Source organism: Streptopelia decaocto (genome assembly GCF_964273445.1).
Source record: "Streptopelia decaocto genome assembly, chromosome: 6".
In the NCBI taxonomy this organism is placed as follows: Eukaryota; Metazoa; Chordata; class Aves; order Columbiformes; family Columbidae; genus Streptopelia; species Streptopelia decaocto.
The window spans coordinates 21,781,314-21,807,688 of NC_138660.1; the positions used below are offsets into that span (position 1 = coordinate 21,781,314).

The 26,375-nt window shown below is 46.0% G+C and overlaps 1 protein-coding gene across 9 annotated transcripts in view; it reads right to left on the reverse strand.

Annotated features, from left to right (window-relative positions):
• The window catches only part of ST6GAL1 (ST6 beta-galactoside alpha-2,6-sialyltransferase 1), a 43,539-nt gene that overhangs the window by 10,151 nt on the left and 7,013 nt on the right, over positions 1–26,375 (reverse strand). For 2 of the 9 annotated variants that reach the window (XM_082055819.1, XM_082055820.1), the window contains exons 2-3: positions 19,399–19,565; positions 2,202–2,883 (exon numbers count right to left, since the gene is read on the reverse strand). In XM_082055819.1, the coding sequence (XP_081911945.1) occupies positions 2,202–2,883; positions 19,399–19,404 (688 nt within the window). In that variant the 5' untranslated portion in view covers positions 19,405–19,565. The other 7 variants (XM_082055821.1, XM_082055827.1, XM_082055825.1 and 4 more) reach the window with 7 other exon arrangements.

Consider the following 26,375-nt stretch of genomic DNA (forward strand, 5'->3'; position numbering starts at 1 on the left):
GCACAGAGCCAGGCTGCTGCTGTGGCATATATGCCTGGCACCCTGGTTTCTCCATACATACTGGCTAGATTTGCATAGGAAACCTGTTATGGGACCAGAGGTGTTCAGCTGCTGAGTTCCCAGCCAGGGGAGAAAGGCTAACCTGGTCCAGAACTGGGACTTTTTGAGATAATTTTCTTGAAAAGAGGGGTGTTCTCACAAGCAATGCTGGAAGATCAGTGATCACTGGCAGCGAAGACTAGCTTCTCAGCTACTTTATTCTCATAGACATGTGGATCTTGTTTAGAGCCCTTCCAAAGCAACACACGAAACCCAGAAAGGTGATGTTTCCAAAAAAAAAAAAAAATAGTGTCCATGCTGAGAAGCAGGTCTGCAGTTACCACTACAAACCCTTAACTCCACATCCTACCTTGCATCAAGGGAGTACAGGGTTATAATTCTCCCACAGAACTTCAGTCAGCCACCAAGCATTATTGTGCCCCAAATTTGCGTTTTAAATGGGTGTTTAATGACTGCACAGGCAGAGTAGCTGGCTCTTTGAAGCACTCTGTCTCCAGGTGGTTGTGCTGCACTCATTATTTCCCAGATCAGATTTTTCACTGGCAATTCATAACTTCCAATAACATCAAGAGCCCAGTGCGAGAGGAGCTGCCTGTTTACAAACCTCTCCCTGTTCTGCTCTGCCAGCCTCCCTCACATTGACTAATTGCTCATTTGATATCTTAACATGATTACACAGAACAAATACTTCCTGGTCATTTAAGGAATAATAATTCAGCAGTCTATCGTTCATCCATGCAAATGCCTCATTTTAAGCCTGTCAGATGTAGTAGGTTTTTGGCACCTTCCTCCAAGACAACCATGGCTTTTCCTACATGGCAATACATCAGGTCAAAACTAGGAAGAAAACATGCATAAATACACTCAATACTCCAACAATATTCACCCTGCCCACCCCAAGGCTGCAAGTGCTCATAACTCTGCAGAATGACTAGCAGAGATGATGGCTTGAGCAGAAAGGTTAAAGTCTGGGACCCAGGCGTGAGGAACGCAAGCCAGGGATGCCAGCAGGGGTTAACGGCATTAATTACACAGTGACCTTTTCAGCTTCCATCCCTTGTGGTCTGGAACAAACTGGTGTTTCAGCTTTGGGGACAGGCTCACAGACTGGCTGTAGGAACAATGACGTCCTCTCAGCTGTGCCACGGCTGGAGCAAAGCCCATCACACTTCTTGGCTGCTATGATACCAAACCCATGGACTGTGTTACAACACCCCATAGACACCACCCTCAGCTCTCGAGGGTATCTCTTTATGGAGGAGCGAGTGGTTTTATCAGTGTGCTGGAGTCTAACAAAGACACCCTTGGGCACACGCCAGCTGTTTCAGAGAAGGGTGTTCTACAGAAGGTCACTTCCATGGAAACCTTTAGCTACTGAACTTCAGGAGGCACTTGAACAAGACAAGACAGGTACTCAGAGGAAAAGTCAGAGTTGGCTTAAGTCTTGACCCACCCTGGACTCAAACACTCCTAAAAGGTGGAAACAATTACATCAACCAAGTCCCACTGGTAATTTTTACCAGGAGGCAATGTTATCGTAGTTCATACCACCACTATCTTTTTCATCGCATCTTTTATAGCATTTAAATACACTTTGGACCTTCTCACCTCATTTTAGCACATGCCTACCTGCCCTGTGGATCACAGAGGAGTCTGGGGAGAACATTTAAACAAGTACCAAAACAAATCCCTGACCCTCTCACGAGCATCCGGGAACTACAATTCTGAAGGCTTTGCCCAAGTTGTCCATGAATAATGTATTAAAAGCTATCCACTTACTTGTTTCAGAAGACGGAGGCTACTTGCAGCTTAGTGTAGGCCAAAGGGATCTGATCTGACAGATAACTTACAAACACACCAAAGTCTGCAAACTATTTCCACTGGAGAGAAACTCCTAGGCTATAGAACTTCTTCAGTGAAGTTGCAGGTTAGCAAAGTGTGAATCTTGACTGAGCCTCAAACAACAATTAATGAAGAAAGTTGAGAGAACTGCAGGTACATAAGAACTCCCTGCCAGGCACAGAATCCTGAGTTGAAGGCTGGAGAGCTGGTATGCCCTGCATGCTGCTTTCTTAGAGAGACAAAATGCGTAAGTTATAAAACAATGTAATTTGACTTTATGCTAATGCAAAGATACCAACCTATCTCTTGTCCCAAATGGGATGATTTCAGAGACCCTGCCGAGGACACGACAGCACAGCGACCCAGGCGGCCCACTGTTTCATTGAGGCTTTTCCCTGGTATGTATTGCTGCCATTCAGAGGTATCAAAAGGACCATCCGACCCCTCTATCATGGTCACGTTCACCCTGTCCCGTAGCTGGCAGAGCAGCTTCTCTGGGCTGAGTTTAGCAGTGTTCCTCTTCCCATTGTAAGTCACATTGTACTTGTTCATGGATAAGTAATTTATTCTGACCTTCTGGAGCCTGGGTATGAGATTTCTGGATGAGCTGTCCTTATCCCATACCTTCACAGAGTCTGCCACTTTCTTGAACTTTTCGGCTGTTCCAGAGGTGCTGCCTTTTACTTTGTTGTGGTTACCAAATGAAGTTTGAGGTATGTGACCCAATTCACTGACTGCTTCATGGAAAAGGCCCTGTGATTTAAGTGAGGTCCATTTTTCCGAGGTCCTGTGAACCTGCAAATCATCGTTCTCGGTCTTGAAAGGAACATAGTAGCTTCTCCTAGTCTCTCTCCACAGGCACACCGTCAGCGCTACTAGGATCACCACAAGAACACACATCAATTTTTTCAACGCATTGATGTGAACCATAGTGTACGGTGCATCCAGATGGGACACTGAACACAGGGCAAGGAGCTGGTCCTGGGGGGGAGGAAAACATCTCAGTCAGGGCTGTGTGCACAGTCGTGTGTATATACAGTTACAAACGTCAGTGTGCTGGCAATGGGAGGGGAGAGGGAAAACACAGGAGTAATTTTAAAATTTAAATTTTAAATTAAAATTTAATTAATTATTATTTTTTAAATTTAATTAATTTAATTAATTAAAATTTAAAGATCTCATTTGAAAGTCTACCACCTTGAACATCACACAGGAAGACATGAGCTGGCTTTTAGCCATCATATGCTATGTAATAGTGATTTGAGGCCACTGCCACTCAAACTTTTTCTCTATTCCCTTCCAGAAGTGACAGTCAAGTCTTGTTAGACAGTATCATACCAGTGGCAGGGCAAGTCTCCACTTACCTTCAGGTCCCATCCCAGCCAGCTGATATACAAATCCCACCACTAGTATTTCCAGAACCGAGCTCCTACTTTACCATAGGCATGAAGACTAACAAAGCACATAATGAGGCATACAACTGTTGAAATAAAAGCTGTGAGTGCACAAACAGCAGGAGTTTCACCAGCCTGGTACCAACATGCTTGGTGGCTTCCCAGGGAACTCCTGCACGCCTGCAGTGGGCTGAGGGCTCTCTCAATGTGAAGCCTCACTAAACAGCTGCTGGCAGTCAATTAATCCACAGTAGCATTTGAGGCACATTTGGGTTCATAAATGTACTTTGATAAACACTACTCAAGGTATGCTACTCCTGGAAAAAGCAAAGCCAGATCCCATTGTACTGCACAACCTGTCCTCTTTTGCACTGCCTCATATTAGCAGACTCCTCCAGCTCTTATCTTGTTATAAAAAGGGGCAAGTCAATAGGAGGAGTGCCCGAAGGGCAGCTCAACCTAGGCAGTACAAGGACGTGGTGAAGAAAACATATGCTGAGGAATAAACGCCTCGTGAGTGACACAAGGGACCAGAGAAGACCGGAGGGCAGCTGCTCGTGTCCCTGTGTGGCTCCTCCGGGATGTGACCAAGGACACTGGAGTGGTATAGAGATGCAGGTGCCCCAGTGCTCCTCAGGAGACAAACACATGCAGATCATCACCCATCCTAGAGAGAGCCTAAAGACAACTCTTTTCTTGGGAAACTTGCCGAAAGCAAGCACTGCTACTGAGAAGTTACTGAGCTACTGACATGATACCTGGCAATACAGCAGAAGCTCTCTAGCTCAGGTCATTTCTGGCTGTTTGCAGATTTTTTTCCGAGGGTTTAAGCAGGACATCTCAAAACACAACAGTTCTGTGATGCACTGAAGAGTTCAAGAAACAACTGCAAAATAAAAAAAGAGAGAGAAAAAAAAAACTATTATGGGAGAACCCTGCAGTCCCAGAAAAGCTGTTACACAGGCATGGAAGAGCCAGCAGCAAACACATTAACACCACATAAGCTCTTTACACGCTCAAATGCCCACTCAAAATGGGCATCTTCCTTCTTAGTCTAAACTCTACTCTCATCTAAAGCAGGAAACCCTTTGCAGGCTTTGGGCTCTATGCTCCGGTCAGACCGACAGCATTCTCCATGGTGAACAATCTGAGCACTGGATATACCTGTAATATAGCAAAGGAAAAATCCCAATGCTGATGCTTAACACAATGAACAGGGAAAGGAAAGACAAAGCTAACTTTTCTCAGGGAAATACCTTCTTTTTGGAGCAAGTGCATCATATGAAAAGTTCTACCTTAATCCACAGCTCTTCACCCTCCAACCACACTTTGTGCAGCCCCCAACCTGTCTTTATTCACACTGTATTTCTTTACACAAGATGAGGGTCTGACTTCCAGGAAACTCAACGAAGGCCTCCCACACAGGCAGAACAGAGCCTCCACACCACTGCCCCACAGCACAAAGTTCTTCACTTTGGGCCCCTCTCCTGAGGGGTTTCCAGGTGCAGGTGACAGCAGGGGCATCTCAGTACCATCAGCTTTGGTTTCCCATGGCTAGGATAATCTGGAGTGGCAGGTTCATTGAGGTAGAACAACCTTGCAGCTCACTGCAATTTCCTGCTGGGACACTCCTCCCCATGCCGCAAAGCAGGGAATGCCCAACAAGTCGCAACACCTCCTCTCCTCCCCAGGCCACACACAGGAACCTGGACAACTCACCTTCAGCACCCAGCACAATGTGATCACCACCTCTGATGACTGTGCATCCTGCTACAATGTGAACAGTCACTTTGCTTCAATTTGTAACTCCAGAAAGTAGGTTCTGCAAGCAAATACATTTTTGCAGAGCCACACCATTTTAAGGTACCTTTTGCTCACCACGGATTCACTGCAGTTCAGTTTATTTCTACTACTTCACATGATACGATTTTATGTCATTTGCACAAGTAGCGTCCTAACACAAAGTCCCTCCCAAGCATTCTGCCACAAAACTTTTTTGGTGGAGCACGAAGGCAGCTGCTCTTCCAGATAAGGTAGGACAGCCCTCAGTGGGCTCTCTTTCGACACCTTTAATCCATAAGCCATCTGTGTGCACTTCTGTATGGCAGCAGCTAGCACCAACATGCTCTTCAGGAGGTGACGGAAACTTATCACCTACTCACAGCACAAGGTGTCAGCTATGAATACTAAAAAAGAAAGGACAAAAGAAAAATAAATCCCCCCAAACCTACAAAAATACTTAAATCGCTGCTGCCTTCTTGGAACCTACAGCCGGACACAGCTGTGAGGTGCAGCGCTGGCAGGCTGAGCCTATACAGCAAGTCCTCGGAGGATAAATTAATCCTGTGTGGAGAACAAGTAAGTGATGCAGTATCTTCAAGACAGACAGAGAATTATATCTCCATGCACTCTTATACTTAACCTTTGCTGTCCAAGCATTGCATTGGACTCAGGTCTTAATCATCAAAGCACAGAAGAGTGCGAAAGTCCTGCTGCCTCCCACATCCCCGGCGCTGCCGTCCACCCCGGAGCTGCAGCCAGCAGTGCCCGGGAGAGAACACTAGGCAATCCCCGCTTCCACAACCCACAGCAGACTCACCCTAAAACTGCTAACAACAGTGTCTTCACCTCATTAAACAAAAAGTCTGTCAAGCCCTTACCTGTCTCCTATAGCGACCGACAGCGGATACACAGATAAACCACATAGGTAGAGACAAAGGTATGAATATATTTCTCTTCCAGTAAAAGCACACAGCTTTCAAAAAGCTGTGTCATCAGCTGAACCAATGCCCATCCTCTGCACATTTGTTTAAATACTTCTTGAAACCACTCACATTTCCCAAACAGCCTGAGGCAATGAACTCTCTAATCGTGCACCACACAGAGACAACCGCTCCTCTCCTGGCTTCACACCAGCAAACCCAATCGCACCGACAGTAATCCCGCTGCTGTCGCTGCCTGCACGTCCTTCGTGGTTGCACCACCTCTCTTAACACTCTGCTTTCCCCACTGGTTGCTTTTCCAAGCTGAATCCTGCTTGTTCCGACTCCTCCTCGCACAGCAGCTTTTCTACACCTCCGACTCTCTCGGTCAGCTTCCCCAGGACCGTTTGAGCCGGTGAGGATCCGTGCAGGCTGGCACACCAGGACACCCCAGCCGCACTCGCTCAGGCCACGTGGTCTGGCAGCAACGTAACAACGCGGCTGCTTTGTTCTTCTTCCAAAAACTTCCTCCACTTCTGTTTCCCTTCCTGACCACTTCTAAGCCCTGAGCTCTAAGCTGTCGGTAATGACTTTGGGATATTTTGCAAGCAGCACTGACTCACCGAGAGTTCTCCCAGCACAGGGCAGAGGGGCAGGAATAAAATATGACTAAAGAGCATTACCCTACCCCTGCCAGCACAGGCTGCCTTTGCTGTTGTGCTGCCCAGCCACGCAGGATCACCGGACCCCTCTGCAGCTGCTCGGTGTTTCCTCTGGCCCCGGCAGCCCTCTGAAGACAAAGCCAGCCAAGCCCATCACCTAACGCCCTTCCTCCTCACCGCTGCAGATCCGTTATTGCCGCTCAACGGCGGAGATCTCAGCGAAAATCCCTGCGGGACTTGTGTGGTGTTATGAAACCTGACCAGTTTGTTGCCTAGCCGCCAGGCAGTCACTAATCCAGGACAGGAACTTTCTCATCCCACAACAGTTTAGGCTTTTTCTGAGGCTCTTGGTGAGCAATCTCACCAAAAACTTGAACATTCGGGCATATGTTTTCCCCTCTCTAGGCTTGCTAGCTTCTGAAAATGAGAGAAGAGGAATCAACCAGATAGGTTTGAAATGTGACTGTCTTTTGCAAACAGATGATTAGACTTCTCCATTCATTCTTACGCATTTTACACATGGTAGTTATTTTTATTCTGTTTACTGGTCTGAAGCAACAGGCCCAGCAGAGTGAGTCCCTCTGAAATACAGCAAACCCAGCACTGTGTCTGCCTCCTTCCATTTTTCTGGGTCAGAGCCTGAAGTGAACAGGTCCCACACTGCAGTAACTCAGGATTTCCAAACCTGACCTCCCTAAAATGGCTGGTACAGACCAGCTGTCTCCAAAAGGTTTGGCAATCATGTCAAATAACACCTTTAATTTACGCTACGATTTCAGAAATCCAACCCTCAGGGATGGCCACATGCAGGGATCAGATCCACCTGTTCTCAATGTCTTTCCTTGGTCCCTCCATTCATACATCAACATCATTCACCCACAGTTTTCTTGCCTCTGATGTATGCACAAATGCTTTTTACTGTAGAAAGCTGTTCCTCAGTCTTTTTTTTCTTGGATAATGTGATAATGATTTCATATTCAAACTTAGAGCATTTTCATTTCTTTCCAGGTTTCCTTCATTTATGCATTTCAGCCTGTATCCACAACTGTGCCATGACCTAAATATAATACAAAGCACTAAAGCTTCATGTCTAGCTTTTGCTGGTGTATTTTTGAATGTTTTTATGCTCCCCCATCTGAAAACTTTATACTTCAACTACATCTTTTTATTCTTTTTTTGTTCATTTTCTCTCAGTATTAACCTGTTCTTCCAGCCAGCACCCCCTGTAAAGCAGCTGTGAAGAGAGCAGTGGCTGGTAGCAGAGGCAGAATGAGTTCACGTGAAAGTGTGTGAAAAGAGGGTACCTGAAGGGGAAAGACATGGAGGTGTGGGGTAGGAATCCCTCCATTCAAAATACAATAACACATGCAAGGAAATTGAAGTGGAAAAAAACTGAGATTTGAGAAGTAATCTTGAATTTCCATTCACTCTTAAAATTCCCTACTCCTGCATTGGGAGAAAAAAATTCTCAAGAAACTTCCCAGTTTTAAATAAACTATGATCATGCCATTTTGCAAATGAAGCAGTTGTATTTTTCATATATTCAATACATCAGATGAAACATAATGATAGATTTATTAAAGCTAAAGATCTGTCCCTCTGGAACTGAGTTTCAGAAGATCTCTCTGATATTTTATTCAGACCGGCCTGTTAATTCAACTGTGTGTATTTCAATTTTGTAAATATATAAACAGGGAAGACTCGCAGCAACTCTTGTTTTTTTTTTTTTCTAAAATATCATTGTTCTGTGATAATAAAACATCTGTTAAGCCATGCACTTAAGTACGTACTTCCAATGCCACGAAATAGAACAACCACCAAAAAAAGTGGAGAATGAGGAATTTTTTTGTGGAGAATGAGAAAAAAAAAAGGTGTTTTAAGTGAGGAAGATGGTTATATTCCCAACAGTGCACTGAGGAACAGCTATAAAGTCACTTGCTAATGAAATAAATCATTCTATTAGCCTTGGCTGCATTAAAAAAAAATCTCTGCATTTGCCAGAAAAAATATGCTGCTGTCTCTGCTGAAAAAAAACTTCCAGGAAAATAGGAGAGGCAGATTTAAGAGGGGAGGCACAGATGAAAAAGTTTAAGCATGTGTTTCATTTTGGTCTTGCATTGTCAACAAACACTGGGATTTAATAAAGGTAGAAGCCGTGATTTCTGGCTGTGTCAGCCCTTTATTCCCCCTCTTTTCTGAGGTCTCGTGTTGTTTTTGGAGGGTGGCTCTGCACAGCAGTGCACAGCCCTAATTAAAAAGCAGCAATTTTGCTTTTGCTCACTGCAGATGCTCTGCCAGGCACCTGCAGAACCGCAGTGTCACCATCGGCCACCCAGACCCATGGCAAGAGGTGACCCACGCCGTCCTGGCTCCCCAGCTCCAGCCACCCCAGCAGGATGCCTGCCCAGCACCAGGGCACCGTCTTAAACAAAGTGCATGTTTGGAGCTGTCAGAGCTCAGCTCTAACAATCCACTTTACATTAGCAAGTATGACATATGTGATGACAAATCTGCTCCAGGGCACCTGAACCAGGCAGCCCATGCAGTTAATGACACGCCAGCAGCTCTGGCTGCAGCAAGCAGCAGGACGCCCAGCAGCATCCACGGAGCTGAGGAGCAGCTTTCCCAAGATATGAGCTTCTGTTTGCTGGTGTGTTCCTGTCCAGGCCAGGAATGAACCCAAAAACACACAAGGACCATCTTCAACACCAATGTATTATGATAATGAGGAAGGGAGGGCTTCAACAGTGTCACAGCACAGCCACACTGCTCTGATAGCTGGTGACTGTCAAAGGGACGGTCCTCCTGTCCCACTGCCTGCCTGTTCAGAGACTGGCATCCACAGAGGGATGACCTTCAGCTCTGACAAGTATATCACATTACCCCCTTTCACTCCAACACTGTCAGGAAAGTGGTGAACACCAAAAAGGGTATCTTCGCTTTCTGCAAAGCCAGAAGCTCACACCATCTCCCTGGACCAGCAGTAAGAGTCCCCGACCCTGCTGACTCAGAGAGAAATGGACTGCTGCAGGGTTATTTGCAGACACATGAAGGTGGAAGGACAATTTAACTCTCAGAATGGGAAAAAATAATTATCAAGGTATGCCATGGTGCGGAAAACCACGTACATGCTCCTTGTTTGGTGGGTTACTTACCCAGACAGATGGCTTGTTTATGAGCTTCAGAACAGGACCAAGCTCTCTTGGTGTGACCAGCACCTCCCCATCACAAAACCCTGCTTCCTACCCCACAGACAGATATCTGCTGAACATTCCTTGTTAAAAGTAATGGACAGCAAAGAGACCCCAGCTGTGTGGGGTGCCAGCATGCCCCAGGCAAGCCCTGGGCTCCGTCTGCGTGTTCCTGCTCGCATGTGGTCAGCCAGACACCACGAGAACTTTCAGAACACAGCCCAACACAAAAGCCATTTCATGACAGGCACATGCCCATGGGAGCTTCACCAGTAAGATATTTGTAGACCACTGCTGGTAATAAACCTTTTCAGTTTTTAAGATTGCCAGTTTCATGTTCAATAGAGAAAGAAAGCGCATCATACCATGCACGAACAGCACCAATTCTCAAAAGCTCTGCTTCTCCTCCCATACCCAGACCCTCCAGTGTCATGACTTTACAAGTGAGATTTTCATTATCAGTCAGTTTTATCATAACCATTCCCACACTGAAGCCAACAGTAAAAATTACCCCCCCCCCCAGTTTTAAAGACCAGGGTGTGATAACTCATTTCGGACTATTTACTTTACATGAAACATTACACCTTCAGATCAAACAAATCACTTCTTTGTTCCCCCTGCAATGATGTGTTTCTCTAGGATGTTTATCTTTTGAAGTGAGAGGGGAGCGCTTCTTTATTTTAAATTAGCAGCATGTGCCAGGTCAACACTTAATGACTCTGAAAATATCCCTGCGTGCAGAGACACGTAACTGGTATTCCATGGCCCCAGGACAATAAACATACTTTGTGCCAGCTGCAGCTATGTTACCCTTCAGGATAATATTCTCTGACACCAGCCGTTTGCAGGTGGGTGTGATGTCTTTCCATCTCCTCAAGGACAATGCAATAACTCTTTATGACTTGCTCAGAGAAGAATTAATTCAATTTGAACTAAGACAGGGAAATAAACTTGCACAACTGTGCACCCACCACTGCTAGTTTTGGGTCTGGCAGCACTACTGAGATTTGGTTCTTTTCTTCATACCCAGAGCTCATCCCTTTCGGGGATGGCAGGGCTGGCGCTCAACAGCAGCACTCCACCACCCCAACTTCACTGCAGGACTGACATAAAATGGGAATTCTGGCCACCGACTTCAGAAAGCACTATTCAAACCCCTCTCTGTTAAACAAAACACTTCTTGCATTACATTTAAAATAGATTGGTTTTCATTGAGAAATCCATACTTTATAACATATGAGAGACATACAGATATCAAGAATTTTCATTAGAAGGTATCAGGTGCTGAGAAAAAAGGCACATCCTGACAGCAATACAGAGAATTTTAGAATGGACATCTATTAGAGCCCATCAAAGCCAACAACTGTCACAGAAATCATAAGAAAAAGTATTTAACAGGCACTTCAATTACTTATCCGGCAAAAATCAGAATAGTTCCTCTTTCTATGCAAGGAACTTGAGGCACAGAATACAAATGGAAACATCAAAATCACTTTTAACTATTTTGTCAGAAAAAAGGGGTGGGGAAAAAAAAAAACAATACACGTTACAATGATAAGGTTTTTCCACAAACCAAAAATACTACCTTTCACCCTCCGTAGCCACAGTGTTCAGAAAGCTAAATTGATACCATTTCTGCCACACACCATTTGTTCCACTAGTTAAACCGAGACTGACATGACCAGAGGAAAGGCAGGTTTAACCCAGCAGAAGCTTTCAAGGAAGCCCTGGTCCAAGTTCAGTGCCAGGCTGCAGCAGAGCAGCTGAGGCAGCAGATACACAGGAGTCCAAATACCCCAAGGTCTCAGATATCGCTCATTGCTGAGGCAGCAGCCAGGTTCTCTGAAGTCAAAATATTTGCAGTAGCAGATGTCAAACATGCATTTTGCCAAGACACATCAGTGAGTCACCTCCTCACACAGGGAGCTCATGGCCTGGCCGGACTTCATAGAATCATTTTGGTTGGAAGAGACCCTCAAGATCATCAAGTCCAACCAAAACCTAATTCAGACTAACCTTAACCATACATTAACCTAAGACATTAATAACAGTAAGTGCTGCCCTGGTTTTTAAATACAAGTCTGATTTATTTATCTGGTAACACTGTCCCCTTGTAGTATCATTTCAAATGTATCTACCATCAATAAGCCCACAAGAGTATCCCCAGGAAAGTAACCTTGCTGGAATAAAATTCAATTTTATTAGTCATAGGCAATATAAAAGTAAAGCACAAATCTGGGTGCCTATACATATTTGAAGAGCTTAAGACATTCCTCCTCCCTCAAAGTTTCACATGTGTATTTATAAAAACCATTCATGAAACCTTCCTGATAAAGCCTTCATTTAAAGCCTCCTTGCTATTTTCGTCCCTCAGCATCCCCTCTAGATGCTCAGGAAAGGAAAACAGGTTCAGTGGTTCCTCCTACCCAGAGAATACTTTGCAAGAGCAAACAGGCGTCTCTCAAAACAGCACGCAGTGCCCACTTTTTGGTGGGAATGGAGGACGTGGTACAGACTCACACCAGCTCCAGCTGCAAGATCCCAAACAGAGCATGCCACACATCTGCCAGCTCCATGGTGCCAGGTGCAACCTATCCAAAGAATTCCTGTTTTCTTCCCCACTTGCACACCCTGTCAGCATCTCGGTGACGGATCTGTGAGGTTATGGGCATGGTATCAAGTGATCTGAAGTGCAACAAATCTACACAGTTGCTGGAGGGAGGAAAACACCATGCTTGTGAAATGGAAACACATTTAAAGTTTACTGGAGTTCAACAAGGCCAAAAAAGGCAATAAGGGTCATTTTACTGTCTCTCCACTCTAATAACTCTAAGTGGTTTTAGCCTGCTCATTCCCCTATCAGAAAACCAGGTGTAAAGCCTGGAAAGCACTATCCAGCTCCTGTCCCCAAATACATCATTCACTTCCTACAGTCGGCATTTCAGAAATAAGCCTGGCAGCAGAGCTTGCAGATGGCACCTACATGGATCCACCATGAATCTGAACCTCCCCTTGAAGCAGGCTGCTCTCTCCCCTCTGGTATTTAGGGCCACAGAAATTTCATGCACACAGGAGTCTGCACCTCCACTACAAAGGATGCCAACCCACGCTGCCAGCCCCGTGGCACTGCCTTACTGGCACCAGCAGACCCGAGTTACTGGCACGACAGAGACGGGCTGAGCGTGCAGGGCTTGCTGCACAGCGCTCAACCAGCTGCACAACACAGAGAACACTGGCTGGGAAAGCGGGAAAAAAAAACAAGATATCCAATGAATCTCAGCACAAATGTGTTTTTCATCAAAGCCAGGTAGCAACTTAAAGCACAGAGGAAGAGATCTAGACAGATATTTCCAACAAAAACATAACTTTCTCCCTAAAGGAGTGAAGGAGGCCCCAGATGTTTTTGTACCTCCTCCATTCAATATTGGCTCTCATACTGCTTTTAGCACAGCGTGTTTCAGCAGTCTTAGAGAGCTCCTGTATGGCCTAAAAAAAAGTTCCCTGAGCCTCTCAGAACAATGAAAGGCCCCTGTCTCCCCCTAGGACCAGCACTTCGCTGGAAGAAGGCATGAGATATGGAAGAAGGGATGAGATATGAGAGGAGGATGTTACTGCCAAGAGCTCAACTCCTGCACAAGAGCACGCAGCTCCACTCAGTGTCACCTGGCCATGAAGACACCAGATGGCTTATTTCGTGAACAAAACTCCCCTCAAAACATAGAAGTTGGGCACCTGTCACGCCTAGAACAGACGGCTTCAGAAGAGGCCATTCTCAACCACTGACAATTTCCATTACTATTTACAACACTCCGCTCCTCACCTCCCCACCTTGTTTTCTAAACGTAAGTGCTGAAAATGAAGCCATTTCCTAGCACACAAGAGCTGGAGGGCCCTGAGATGAGCACACATGTAACAGCATTAACTCGCAGAGTTGATGCCATTCTTCTTTTTATAACTTCACCAACTGGTTCTGTTTAAATATTGAAGCTCAAAAAAGCACATGTAAGCACATGATGGGACAGTGTGCTCCTTACGACTTCTGTTGGTGTCCTGCTGCTGGAAAATGCAGTAACCCAAGTAGCTGGTACAACCACTAAATGTTAGACTATTATTGGAAAACTTCTTTTTGTTGGGTTTCGCCTGACTCAAGCACTCTTCAATCAGAAACTGCTTCCCAGTATAGACAGAAACATGGTATGTGCAGGGGCGATCAGGAGGTCAGCTTCGACGGCACAATACTGACCCAAACTGCATCACTGAAGCAGATGCCCTCAGTTTCAATGTTAATAAAATCTACACTGCACCGCTCTCACTCAGGAAGCTTAATCCCCAAATCCACCCAATTCTTTCAAGTAGCATCTCAATAGCCCAGACACAGAAGTCCAAAGTGCTTTGCTGGGGCTTCCCCCACCCCAAACAAAGAAACTGAGATGCAGCATCAAACACTTGATATTTGATTGAAATGAACCTTTACAAACCAGAGAGAAGGTGCAGAACACTGCAGAACTTGTCTCAGAGATGAGGCTGTGCAGCAAACACTATTGACAGTTATCTCTTACAATTATGTGCCTCAATGGACCACACAGGTCAGTGCAAGTGCCCAAACGATCCACATCCCAGCAGCAGACACACTTCTGAGCAGACAAGGAACCTGCCAAAATCCAGCTGAGATGTTCTACACGCATGGCAGTGGCTGCCAGCTGCTGGGATGACGCACAGGATGCGTGGGGAGGACACCAAGCCAAACCGCTTTAGAGCAAAACCAGAGTGTTTCCACCCAGCAGAGACCTCACACACCGTGACATCCCGCAGGGTCCTCAGGACTGCAAGGGTGGTCTTGTGCCACCTCCAGCACATGCCCAGTTTACCTGAGACAAGCCATTTCTTCTTGCTGCTCAACATCTGACCCAAGCTCAGAGTAGAAAAGTACTGGGCTTAAAGTTCACTGAACTTTAAACAAGGCTGACTTTTGATCTGGCTTAGATCAAGCTTTAGGTTAAAAGTTACTCATTCATTGTATTTAAACAAATCTGCCTACTTTTACTCCGATATGCCTTTAAGTCACAAGTTTTCAAGTTTTTTTATTTGGGAATCACACCTTAGTCTTGTGGGAGCAGATCCTAGATGACCCTTTGTCTCCACTTTCCTCTCTCTCCTTGCCGAAGGGATCCTTACCCGCAGAGTCCCTTGCGCTCTGCTCCAGCATCTCCCCCTCCAGCTTCCCAGGATGGGAGCTCGGCTCTGACCACACCACATGTTAAGCTTGCACAGGCACCTGAAGGTACACAGTCCTGGCCATCCTGGGCTCTCCTGCACACCATTTCTTTTCCGTCCTCACACCATCATATCAGCAGCCCCTGAGGCAAAACTGCCAGAGAACCCCCAAGCCCTGGGTATGCTGGTTAGAGTATCTCCTCTCATGTAGAAGAAGCTGCAGTGCTCCAATTTCAAAGCAAAGAAAAACAACAGAAGCCTTGCAAAGCCCTCTCATGCTACTTTGGGATTATTAACTTGCATTTCATTGGTGGTTTTGCTCTTTTTTTTATTTTCAAGAATCAGGCCAATTAAGCTAAGGTTCTCCTGCTTACACCGAAGTGTGTATCTCCCTACAATATATAACAAATACATATATGTTTGTACTTCTATACCTATTTCTACCTATTTTTAAATTAAATAATAATGCATCCAGGATACCAACAAGGAATTGATATTGCTGAAATAAAAGCTTTTTTATAAGCTGTCCAGCATACATATAGGTCAGAGTTGTATGTTGTCAAGGGAAATTACTTTTACAAATAATCTTCTCTGAATTTTTCTTCCTCCTTCTGAAGTTATTAAATATAGAAAACACTACTTTTAAAAAATGCATCAGTCTGATGGGTATTTTCTGAAGTCTGTTAGGAACAATAATTTTCAATTTTTTTTCCCCAAAACACAAGGGTAAAAATTATAAGCCTGCAGTGGATTTTAGGTTCCTCTCACTTTGGGTTGTGTATAAAGCCTTATCTTGTCTGGATCTCCATAAGGCTTTATCTGTAACCATCTCGAACAAGACAGAACATCAGTGCTTCAGAAATGAGCACACTTGCAGCTAACATGTGCAGCTAACCACCCGTGCCCTTTTTAGGAGATCTTTAAAATACAACCAAACATCACAGCCCTTTCAGAGACCTCGGCAGGTTACAGCCCAAAGAGGCGACAAACGGTTCGTGTGAGAGCAAGGAAGCAGAGCGGAAATTTCCCACGCGCCTGTCGAGAGGCGCCGGCTCCCCTGAACCCTTTGACTTGGCCGGGCGCTGCTGCTGCTGGAGATGAAAGCCCAGCGCTCTGCACCATCTGATCAAACCCTCGCATGCAGCACTGGTGGTTAGCGCCTGGCAAAACCGCTCCTCTGACTGCAGCTGTACTTAAAAGAGCTGTTTTTAATAGATCAAGGATGCACAGCACAGCATGGAGAGGGGAGGAGGGCCGGAGATGGATATACATGTTACCCATGAAGAACTGGTGCCTTCCTACTGTGTCTGCATCTTCAGGACTCTCCTCTTCCTCTTGGGAAATCCTCCCTATTGCTCTTCACATCCTTTCCAGCATCAGCACTGCACGAGCAGACACTCTAGATTCTGTAGCCTTTCCTCACAGAGCGGTGGCAGGAAGCTGCCCTCCTGCCTTGGCAAGATCTGTATCCTACCTCCAGCCCTCCTCAAATCTTCCTTGTTGGAAGTCTTTTCTTTATCTGCATTTTTTGTCAGCTTTTCTCCCAGATGCCCTGTGTGCAGAGCTGTTCTGGGCTTGTGTTCTCTGCTCACCAAGATGTTTCAGAGCTATGTCCCACAGGATGCTTCAAGTGCAAAGCAATGTCTGAGATGGGTGTCTTCTTGCCATAATGTACCGCAGCATGGACCTCATGCATGTAAGACAGCAGAAGCCCTTGATCATATAGGAACAGGCTGATAGCAGAGTGGCTGCAGAGCCACAAGTGTCAGCAGCCAACTCCTGATAAAGAAAGCTGCCCCAAACTGATAGCGCTGGTGGGACCACCTCCAAAGCATGTGCAAAACTGCAGCAAAAACAAGCAGACGGGCTGGCACCGCAGTTCAGCATCAAGTCTGCAGAATTAATTACTCTGTTAATCTTACACAATACGATTACATATGCATCATCCTATTATAATTAAAGGGAACTGTATTTTAGTGTGTGGTCCAAGGCTTTACTGAGCATGCTCCACTGGTCTGGAAACCCATCTTGGAGAACTGTTGCTAAACCTGGATGCAATACACCAAAACACATCCCAGTCCTTCTCTCCTCCACCTTTGACCATCTAGACTCACCACATCAGCAGTCCCTCTTGTCCAACAGGCAGACTCTGCTCAGCCACCAGTCCCTTTCTATAGAAGCAGCAGTCAGAAGCTCCCACACAGCTACATGGAGCACTGGAGCGGGGGGAAGGGGTGTGTGTTCCTATTTTTGGTTTTACTTCCCTATTTCAGATATGCCCAAAAGGAGGAGAGAGAAAACATATTAAACAGCATACCTGCTGACAAGAGGGTTGGGCAGACAGAGATACAAATACATCACTTTGCTGGTTTTCAAATATTCAACACCCCCAGCAGCCTTTGCATATTACAAGCCAGGTTTAACCAGGCTTCCTAGCCTGAAACCGTATTTTGTAACAGGGGACTGGGTTTGGCTGTTCAACAGGAAGGCTTCCGAGCATTTCAAAAGGGGCTGAAAATTTTGTCCTGGCACAAATGGAAAGTAACTCTTCAGTGTTAGCAAAGCACATTAAGAGAAGGAATATCTCTGCGCTAAGGGTGAGCCTGTGCTTGAGAGGTTGGCTTGGCCTTGGATTTCAGCTGTCCCAAAGTCTGGCATCCAACCAAGGCCAAAATAACAGTAATACATCACTGCTGCTTATCTGTACTTTGAACATGCACGCAGAGCTGTCCTGTGCCTCCACACCTCCCAGGAGAGGCTGACTACACGAGATCCTGCTATGTCACCAGCCCACCTGAGGTCACACCGCAAGACACATCCTTGTCCAGCGAGCAGAGGATTTCTACAGAGGAACAAAGAAGAAAAACAAAACTAAAACCCACCTTTGTTTAAAAAAAAAAATGTTTTACGGGGTGGAGCTCCATTGCTGACCTGCTTTTTTGATCCTCTATTCTATACCCAAATCTAGTAACCAGAAGTCAAGCTGACTCCAGCTTAGCTTCCTTCTTTCCCCGTGAAAAGAGCAGCTGTCAAAGATGCCCAAGGCAATGTGCCACACTCTTATTCTTTTCCACTCACCTACCTCCAGCCAGCACTCCCCAGGCCCCACACTGCTTCATCTTGACATCCATGCAAATTCTGGCTGCTCTCTGCCCTCTTTGGGGGTGGAAATCCAGCAGCCCCCCGGGCAGGCAGGCTGCTGCAGCTCCACCAGCACAGCCCAAGTGTTCCAGTTTGCAATGCTAAAGGTAATACAACACTGGGAGGGAGAAGCATTCCTCGGGCAGAGAGGGAGAAAGGGTAGTGCATTTTCCATATTAACGATTCAGGGTTTAAGCGGAGAGGCGAGATTAGCATGTTTCCAGCAGAGGAGGAGGTGGGGAGCAACATCTGGCACTCGATGCCAGCAAGTTAAGGATTTAAAGCAGCAGCTATACATTGAGGTCTTCCCAAACCTTCTTCACACATGAAAACAGGCATAAACCCCGTACTGCCGTTTGCAGTCACCTCTAAAAATGTCCCCTGCCAAGTTTGCTTTCCCTTGCACAAGGGAATGGGGACTCCAGCAGCATCACCTCCCCAGTCACTGCAATGGCTCAGGCTGCCCAAGAGTCTTGCTTTGCATGATCAAAACCTTATGGTGTACAGTAACTGCATGTCAAAGGGTAGCAACATTCACACAATATTGTACCAATTAGGCCCAAAACTGAACCATAAAGCTCTAGGAATATTCAATATGTGATACAGATCTTTTGGACTAGCTCGTCATTCCAGGAGGCAGTTGCCAACAGCTCAGTGCTGCGTTAAGGGGCAAGATGCTGGCAGGAAGAGTGACAGAAAGGAACAGTAGTGCCACCAACAACACAAGCACTTCAGGCATCTTCAGCAGAGGTCAGCTGTGAAAGCAGCTGGCTAATTACTCTAAGCATCGCCAGTTATATCTCCAGAGGGTTTCTGGGGAAAACCCTGAGATGAGCCTCAGCATACATCTTATACTAATTTTATGCAAGTCAGAATAATCATTGGATCTTAGACATGTATCTCTGGAGCATAACCAATACATATCAACATGGGCTCCCACAGGAAGCAGAATAAATGTTTTATTTTGCTTTAAAAGAGAAATATAGGATAGTTGCAAGGGGAATGGCAGAGAACCCTTCCCACTTTCTTTACCGTCCTCCCAGCCCTGCATGCAAAACAAAACAGCCCTGGTGTAAACAGCAGTGCCTCTGAATGTGTGTAGCCTCATCATGCCAACAGCAGTCATGCTCATGCTGCAGGCATGTGAAAAGGAAAAGATGGGCAGGGATGAGAAAAGAACCACCGTCATCACCTTCATCTCCAGGTTACTTGGCAGTCCACAGCAGTTCCTACTAAAGCCTTCCAGGCAGAAGCAGATTGACAGGTAAGATGCATAGGAGACACCACCACGGGGAGCACATCGGTGCTCTGCACACAATTCTTCATGCTCCTATCTCCCTTCTAATCGAATTCTCTAGCCTAGAAAGAAATTAAGAGGAAGACGTTAGATAGCCACAGATTGATCAGAAATCAGCAGACTGGGGACTACAACTGTCTGCTGGCACCACAGAACAGCAACACAGAAATGCCCAGAGCCTGCAGATGCTGCTGCACCCACACCACAGGTCAGGGTGTCCTGGGTAAGACCAACAACCAAGCCACCAACACCTTTAAATGTTACTTGTGCCCGAGTAAAACAGCACACAGAGTCTTATTTTGAAGGCTGGTGAAGACTTGCTGGCTGGTTAGACTGTTAGACTCCCCAGAGTCTTAACTCTAGGCACCAGGCCAGGGAGAGCTGGCAATGCCGAGATCAGTGCAGAACTTGCCCTCAGCACTGGCGGTCTGGGTCCCTAAGGAGATCTCAGCAATGCAGCCTGCATAAATGCATGCGCAAAGCCCCTCTTGCGGATGCCTGTGCCGCTGAACCATAAATAGCAAAACCCCCTGCCTGTGCTGATGCAAGGGAGCAGTGATGCGCTGCACTTATCTGATGACCCTTCCTGCAAACACAAAAGCCTTTTTTAGAGTTTACTTTTCTAACCTCTCCCCTACTTTGAAAAGAAACTCAGTGTAACTGCAGCACGTGTCCTAAAATCCTCTTAAATAAGATATTAATCACAAGACTGTTTAGTGAGTGAGAGTACATTTGAAAACGCTGCCTCCCATAATTATCCTGCCCTGGGCAAGTTTCCAGTGTATGTGCATGGCCTGGCATATGTTTCACCCCTGAGTCCAGCAGCTCAGCTTTCTGCTCTCAGCAGGGAACCCAAGTGTTCACAGCTTCAGGAGAGACCCTAATATGCTGATTTCCCAAATTACTGCCAGCTTGCACCATTCAAGGACCCTAACACACTGCAGCACACCGTGGCAGGGGAGGGAATGCAGTGGGAAGAGGTAAGCTTAAGCTTTACAAGCTTTGTGTGATGAGGAAAGGGTGGAAGATAAAGAAAAGAGAGATAAAAAGCAAGAAAGGAAGAAGGTAGAAAAAAGAAGAGGGGTGCAGCTCAGTGCAAAGCAACACTGGCACGCAAAGCTCTACCACGAGCGCTGAGGTCCCACCAGTGTCAGCTGGTGCGGGTTCTCTCTGGGTGAGAAATAATGAAACTAAAATGACACTTGAGGGTTACGTCAAAGGGGAGGAAAACAGAAAGAGCTGGCTGCTACACTGAAAAATAACATTCTTTGCTTCTCCCAGACGCAGTAGTTCCATGTGGCTGCCCCTTTGAGAGCCACCTCACCCAGCAAGGGGTGAGCTATCAGCAATCAGAGCTGGACACCCTCAGGGGAGAACATTTGGATGGGCAGACCACAGGACAGCTGTACAGCAGCACAGGAAGGCTGGATGAGTAATGGTGAGCCTGAGCCCCAGCACATTTACATGCCAGCCTAGGAAATCCCCAGCCAGCCAGCTCAGCAGTGTCATTGCACACCAGGCTTTGTGGCCTGCAGTAAAGGCACATTTAAGCTGGACAAATTACGCAAACAGGAGAGGAAAGGGATGCAGAGGAGCACAAGCTGTTGAGCAAGCCCTGCATACCAGTTGTCCAGCCAGGGAGCACTTCTTCAGGGACCCCACTTTTAAAAACTTATGACAATCCACCTCTGGCTCCCCCCTCCCTTCCCAAGACTGCCTTTATATGTGACTGAAAAGTGAACCCAGAGATGACACCAAAGGTGTGTGGCTTCTGCCACAGCAGCACCTGGGGCAGCCAGAGAGCTGGGAGAGGGATCACAACAGCCAGGCTGGGACCAACGGCTCAGCCGTCCACCTGTTGCATCCTACGAAGGGGGTACACAGTGCTCAGAAATACCCACCAGCACCTCTGAGAGATAAGAGGATGAAGGGGACATGCAACCCTCACCACAGCAGGACAGTGAGATCGCCTGCTCAGGAGCATCTCTGGTGGCCCAGCTCCTTCCAGATGTGCACAGAGCCCATGCTGGGAGCCACAAGCTACAGGATGGGCAGTATCCCACAGCAGAGCTGGAATCCTCAGCACTTGCCCTACAAGCCATGAACATGAGAGTGACCAGGTCCCCTTGCCTTCTGGTCAAGCCTGAGTTTGACAAATTAAGCAACACAGCATTTCTACAGCGCAAGCATCTGCACCAGCAGGAAAACCAGTAGAGAGTTACTGGAAGAGAAAATACCTTGGAAGATACCAAGTAATGACCCAAAATTACCCTCTCACACACAACAGTGTTGTAAAAGTTATCGTTAATTTATCATTAATTATTCTTTCCTCCTCAGACATAGGATCTGTATGGAAAGATAGTGTAGGATGCTGAAGGTCTAGTACCAGCCCAGGTGAGTTCATCTGCCTGAAAGAAATTAATTAATACCCTAGTAAAATCCAGGCTCAAGCATGACAGGTATGTGCACTAACAGTCAGGAATCACAGACTGTGGGACAAGGAGGCAAGAGAAGGCTGCAAGCCTCCACTGTCATCCAGCACCCCTCCCATGGCAGCTGGCAGAGACATATGGCTTATCTGCTTTCTATGGATGAGAAATAATTTCTCCTCCCACCTTAGCCAGCCACAGCATAACCAATTGCCTAACAGATGCTGTGGCAGAGGAGAACATCCTGCTGTCTGTGTTCTTGTAAAAGAAATGGTATTTGTTTATTGCTTAATTGTTAATGCTGATTCATCCTCAAATTAGAAATCTTGTCACCACAGCTCTTCTACCACATAATAATCAAAACCCCGCCTGTCAGGTTAATTACGGTTAAATAGAAAATCATTGAACCACTGCAGAGCAGCATAAAATCCCCGAGTGCCCCCAGGCCATGCAGTGCAGCAGCTCAGACCAGCACCGACACACGCTGCTGCAGGGTGTCCTGTTGGGGAGCAAGGACACAAGCACACGCCACCACTAGCAGACAGCTGCACCCACTGCTCACATCCCTCAGGGGAGGAGATGATGGGAGGAGGAAAAAAGCCTGGGTAGGACAGGTCTATCTCATGCAGGAGAATGGGATGTGAAGCCCAGGCAAGGGCTCAGCCAGGAACGGGAATGAGATGCTGCTGAGCTTCAGACCAGGACTGGTCAAGGAAGAAGACTAAGGCAAGGACCAGGAGTTGGTCTGGGAACAAGCTGAAGAAGAGGCAACAGCTGGAGCAATTACCTGTCTCTTGAGCCATGGGCAGAGCCCACAGGTCACCAGTGCCAGCCGGCCAACAAATCCTCTCCACACAACCTATCAGTGAAACATCTTATTCTCTCCACCAGTGTTCCATAGAGAAAATTGTTTGATTACTACCATCTGCTGAACACTTGAGTGGCAGAAGTCTGTGTGGTGGACTGAGGCATCCAGCTCACAGCAGAAGCACTCTCTAAATGACAGCACTAAAACAAGGTTGTGCCTGGGTTTTTTTCCAATAAGTTAAAAAAGGAGTGTTGCAAATAAGGCACGAAGGCCAGACAAAGTACCATGAGAGAGGTAAATCAAAGCTGCCAGAGAGAAGTGGTTCCTGCCTTGCTTCTGTTAAAGCTGCTATGAAACCAAACAAACACCTTAAAATAAACTTTTCACATCCCTTATTGCCAGATCCTTGCATAAGGTCAGACTCATGACCAAGTCTGCACACGGGCTGAGTTCTCAGCACCAGAATAGCATTTCAATGGGCGCCAGAAATTATTAGAAGAAGTGAAGTCTTGGCAAACTCCCAGAAGAACACCCAAAATTGGCTGGGTACCTTGTGCACGCCTCAGGTCCCCATTATACAGAGATATTTTCCAACAAATGCATTGCAAACTGCAGATGCTCAGACATTTATGAGGAGCACCACAGAGAAGCATACCGGAGAACATGGGTTTCTGTCTTTAGTGCAGGGTTTAAGTGCACAACAAGTAAAGCACAACCTCAAGCAGCAAAAAAGGCAACAAAACTAATCACAAATACACATTCATTTTGCACAAGAAAGGCAGCATCACACTGGGAAGAAGCTGTGAAACCATTCAATAAGAAGCTGCAGTGCACACCCAAGTCAAATTTGGGCTATATAAGTAACTTAAACACTATATTGCTTCCTGAGAGCCTGGCTTTGCAACCCTTCCCTCCTGCTATTAAGGCCCAGGTTGAGAGCTTAACAGTTCCACAAGGTCACAATAATATTTGATAAACCTGCCATCTCTACAATGTAAACTGTTGTATTTATACATAAATTTTTGGCATTGTTGATGCTACTAGAATACACCTCTGCTACAAAATGGAACTTTTTTATAAATAAATTATAATAAAAAAATAACAAAGGCATGAACTACAGGAATTCCATGAGTAACATTCATTTTGACGGGACAGAGCTTTGCCTGGTTTTGAAGCCTTCAGCCAAACAAGCTATTGTTGACCTTTACTCAATACAATTGCCTCACAATACTGCAGGAGAAAGACTTTGGACATCAACCGCTGCTGAAGCTAGAGAAGCAGAAAGCAGCAGTTTCCAGGGGAAATGCAAAAGTCCCTCCACTCTCATTAAAGCCACATTTATTAAAGCAACTTCTAGGACAAGCCTAGGGCTACTGCTGCAATTAATTTGAGGTACACACAGAAGTTGGCCAGTTTGTGCTTAGGCAACAAACCCGACCCCAGAACAAGAAGTCTTTGTGAGCACTGGACAAATCCAATGGCACTGCAGAAGACACAGGAACCCAAACACCATCCCTTCAGCTGAAGAGGGGTTGAGATCTTGCTTGAGATAAACTCAACTTCTTTGATCCTCCTCCCCAAACCAGAGCAACACCAAAGTAGCTTCTCCCAGGCTTTTTTTAAGGGCTAGTTTTTGCAGCTCACCTGCTCTGAACCAGTACACTTTTTTGTCAAAAACACATAACTAATAGTTTCCTGGTAAGTGGCTGTAAAAAAATTCATTAGAACTATTGATAAAACCAAAGGCTAAGTTCGGTTTGGGGAAAGATAAGAAATGTAACTACAGAGAGGCAGAACGTATCTGGACATTTGGAGGGGGTTTTGGTTTGGGTGGGTTTTTTTTGGTGTTGTGGGGTTTTTTTGTTGCTTGTTTTTTTTGGGTGTTTTTTAGGGGTTTTTTGTTGTTGGTTTGTTTGGGGATTTTTGATATGTTTTCTTCACCTTAGTTTGATTTTTTCTTTCAATTGCAGAGTTTGTTTTCATGAAACCTAAGAGAACAAGAGCAAAGGAGGTTGGGGGCTCAAAGATGTTCAAGGACCAGAGAAATCCGAAGTTCTCTGTGAGATGGCTGCCAGGAATCTGGCAGGAGCTGAGAGGGGCTGGAAGGAGCACTAGTGGAAGGAGGAGAAGGTTTCTTGAAGCACATGGTTAGCCAGGCATTTGGCCATGGGAAAAGGTGTGTGGATTCAATATTCTGGGCATGCCTGCAAGGTGCTTTTTAGTCTGCCCATCTAAGAAATGCTTTAAAACTACTGAAACATTGCAACACACAGCATTAAAATATGCAATAGCCGGCAGAGCAATCTCAGACAAGGAGAAGCAGGACGAGATTACCCTCTTACCCAACCTGCATGTTTCACTTTAGAAAAGCTGCCAGTGATGGTAAATCTAGCCATGAAAACACCACCAGCACAGCCTGCAGCTACCAAAATCCTGACAGGTGAGCTTAGGGTGGAAATGGTGGGCCAGGCTCTCCAAAAGCCATCGTCACCATCCCGCAGCTCCTGGGACAGCACATGTTGGGACTGCAGGCTCGGGGGACACGGGGGCTGGCAACACGCTCACAGCTGCTCCCTCCACTTACTGGAAGCCCTGTGTAGTGTTTAATCACACCCTGGATTTGTTTTCTTCCAGATTAGGGAGTTAGGGCAACCAGGGGAGATTTGCATGGGTGGAAGCTGGTAAGAAAGACCTGAGACCTCCTGACAGCAGCTACTGGTTTTATCAGCTCAGCTGCCAATCCGACCACCGCTGAGGTGCTGAGAAGGCTGAGCGCTGCCTGATAAACTCTCTGACAGATGCGTGGTCTAAGACTTGGCCTAAACCCCTGCAGATGGTGATGCTGAGCCCTGGGCAGCAACAGCTGTGACAGAGCCAACCCTTGCCTGCTCCTGCAGCCCCAGAGGCAGCCACTCCATTGCCACAATGACCTTCTTCGGTGCACACCTGTGGAAAGACATGACGTGAGAACACCTTACAGATGTGAAATGCTCGCACCAGTGAGATGATGTTTAGGTGTAAAAGTTAAGCATACGAAACGTTACCCATAGGGTTTTACTTGCTGTCCTCACTCAGCAAAAAATCTCGGCTCGGAGGTTGTGAAAGGAACAGGAGTGTGAAAAAGGCATTTCTGCAATACTTCAAAAAAAGTCAAGCTTCCAGAGTGTTGTCTGCATGGAGACACATTGGAAAAATCAAGCCAAATTATTGGCAGGCATGAATTTTAAAAGTATGAGCTAAAATGCATTAATGACCTTGGTACATCCTCACATCTGTAGCTACGGTAAGCTTCAATTTCCTTCATTTCCATTCACTTTCAGCATGAATTAAACTACATTTAATCAAGAGTACCCATGCTGAAACTTAATACCATTTCTGACATCATTTTTACAACTAACCCTTAATTAACCTTTCTGAATTTTCCTCCTTAGATTGCAAGTATATGGTCATCTATCCATCTAATTACACAATCCATGAATATCTATTAAAGTATTTATTGAAATGCACTCCCCTACTAACTAGGAAAACTCCTCAACCTCAGAACGTGTAGCTCATTGAAACGCATCTGTGCTGTCCATCTGAAAGAGACAGGTGCTTTGCAAAGTGATTTACAAAGCACAAAGAAATTTCCAAAA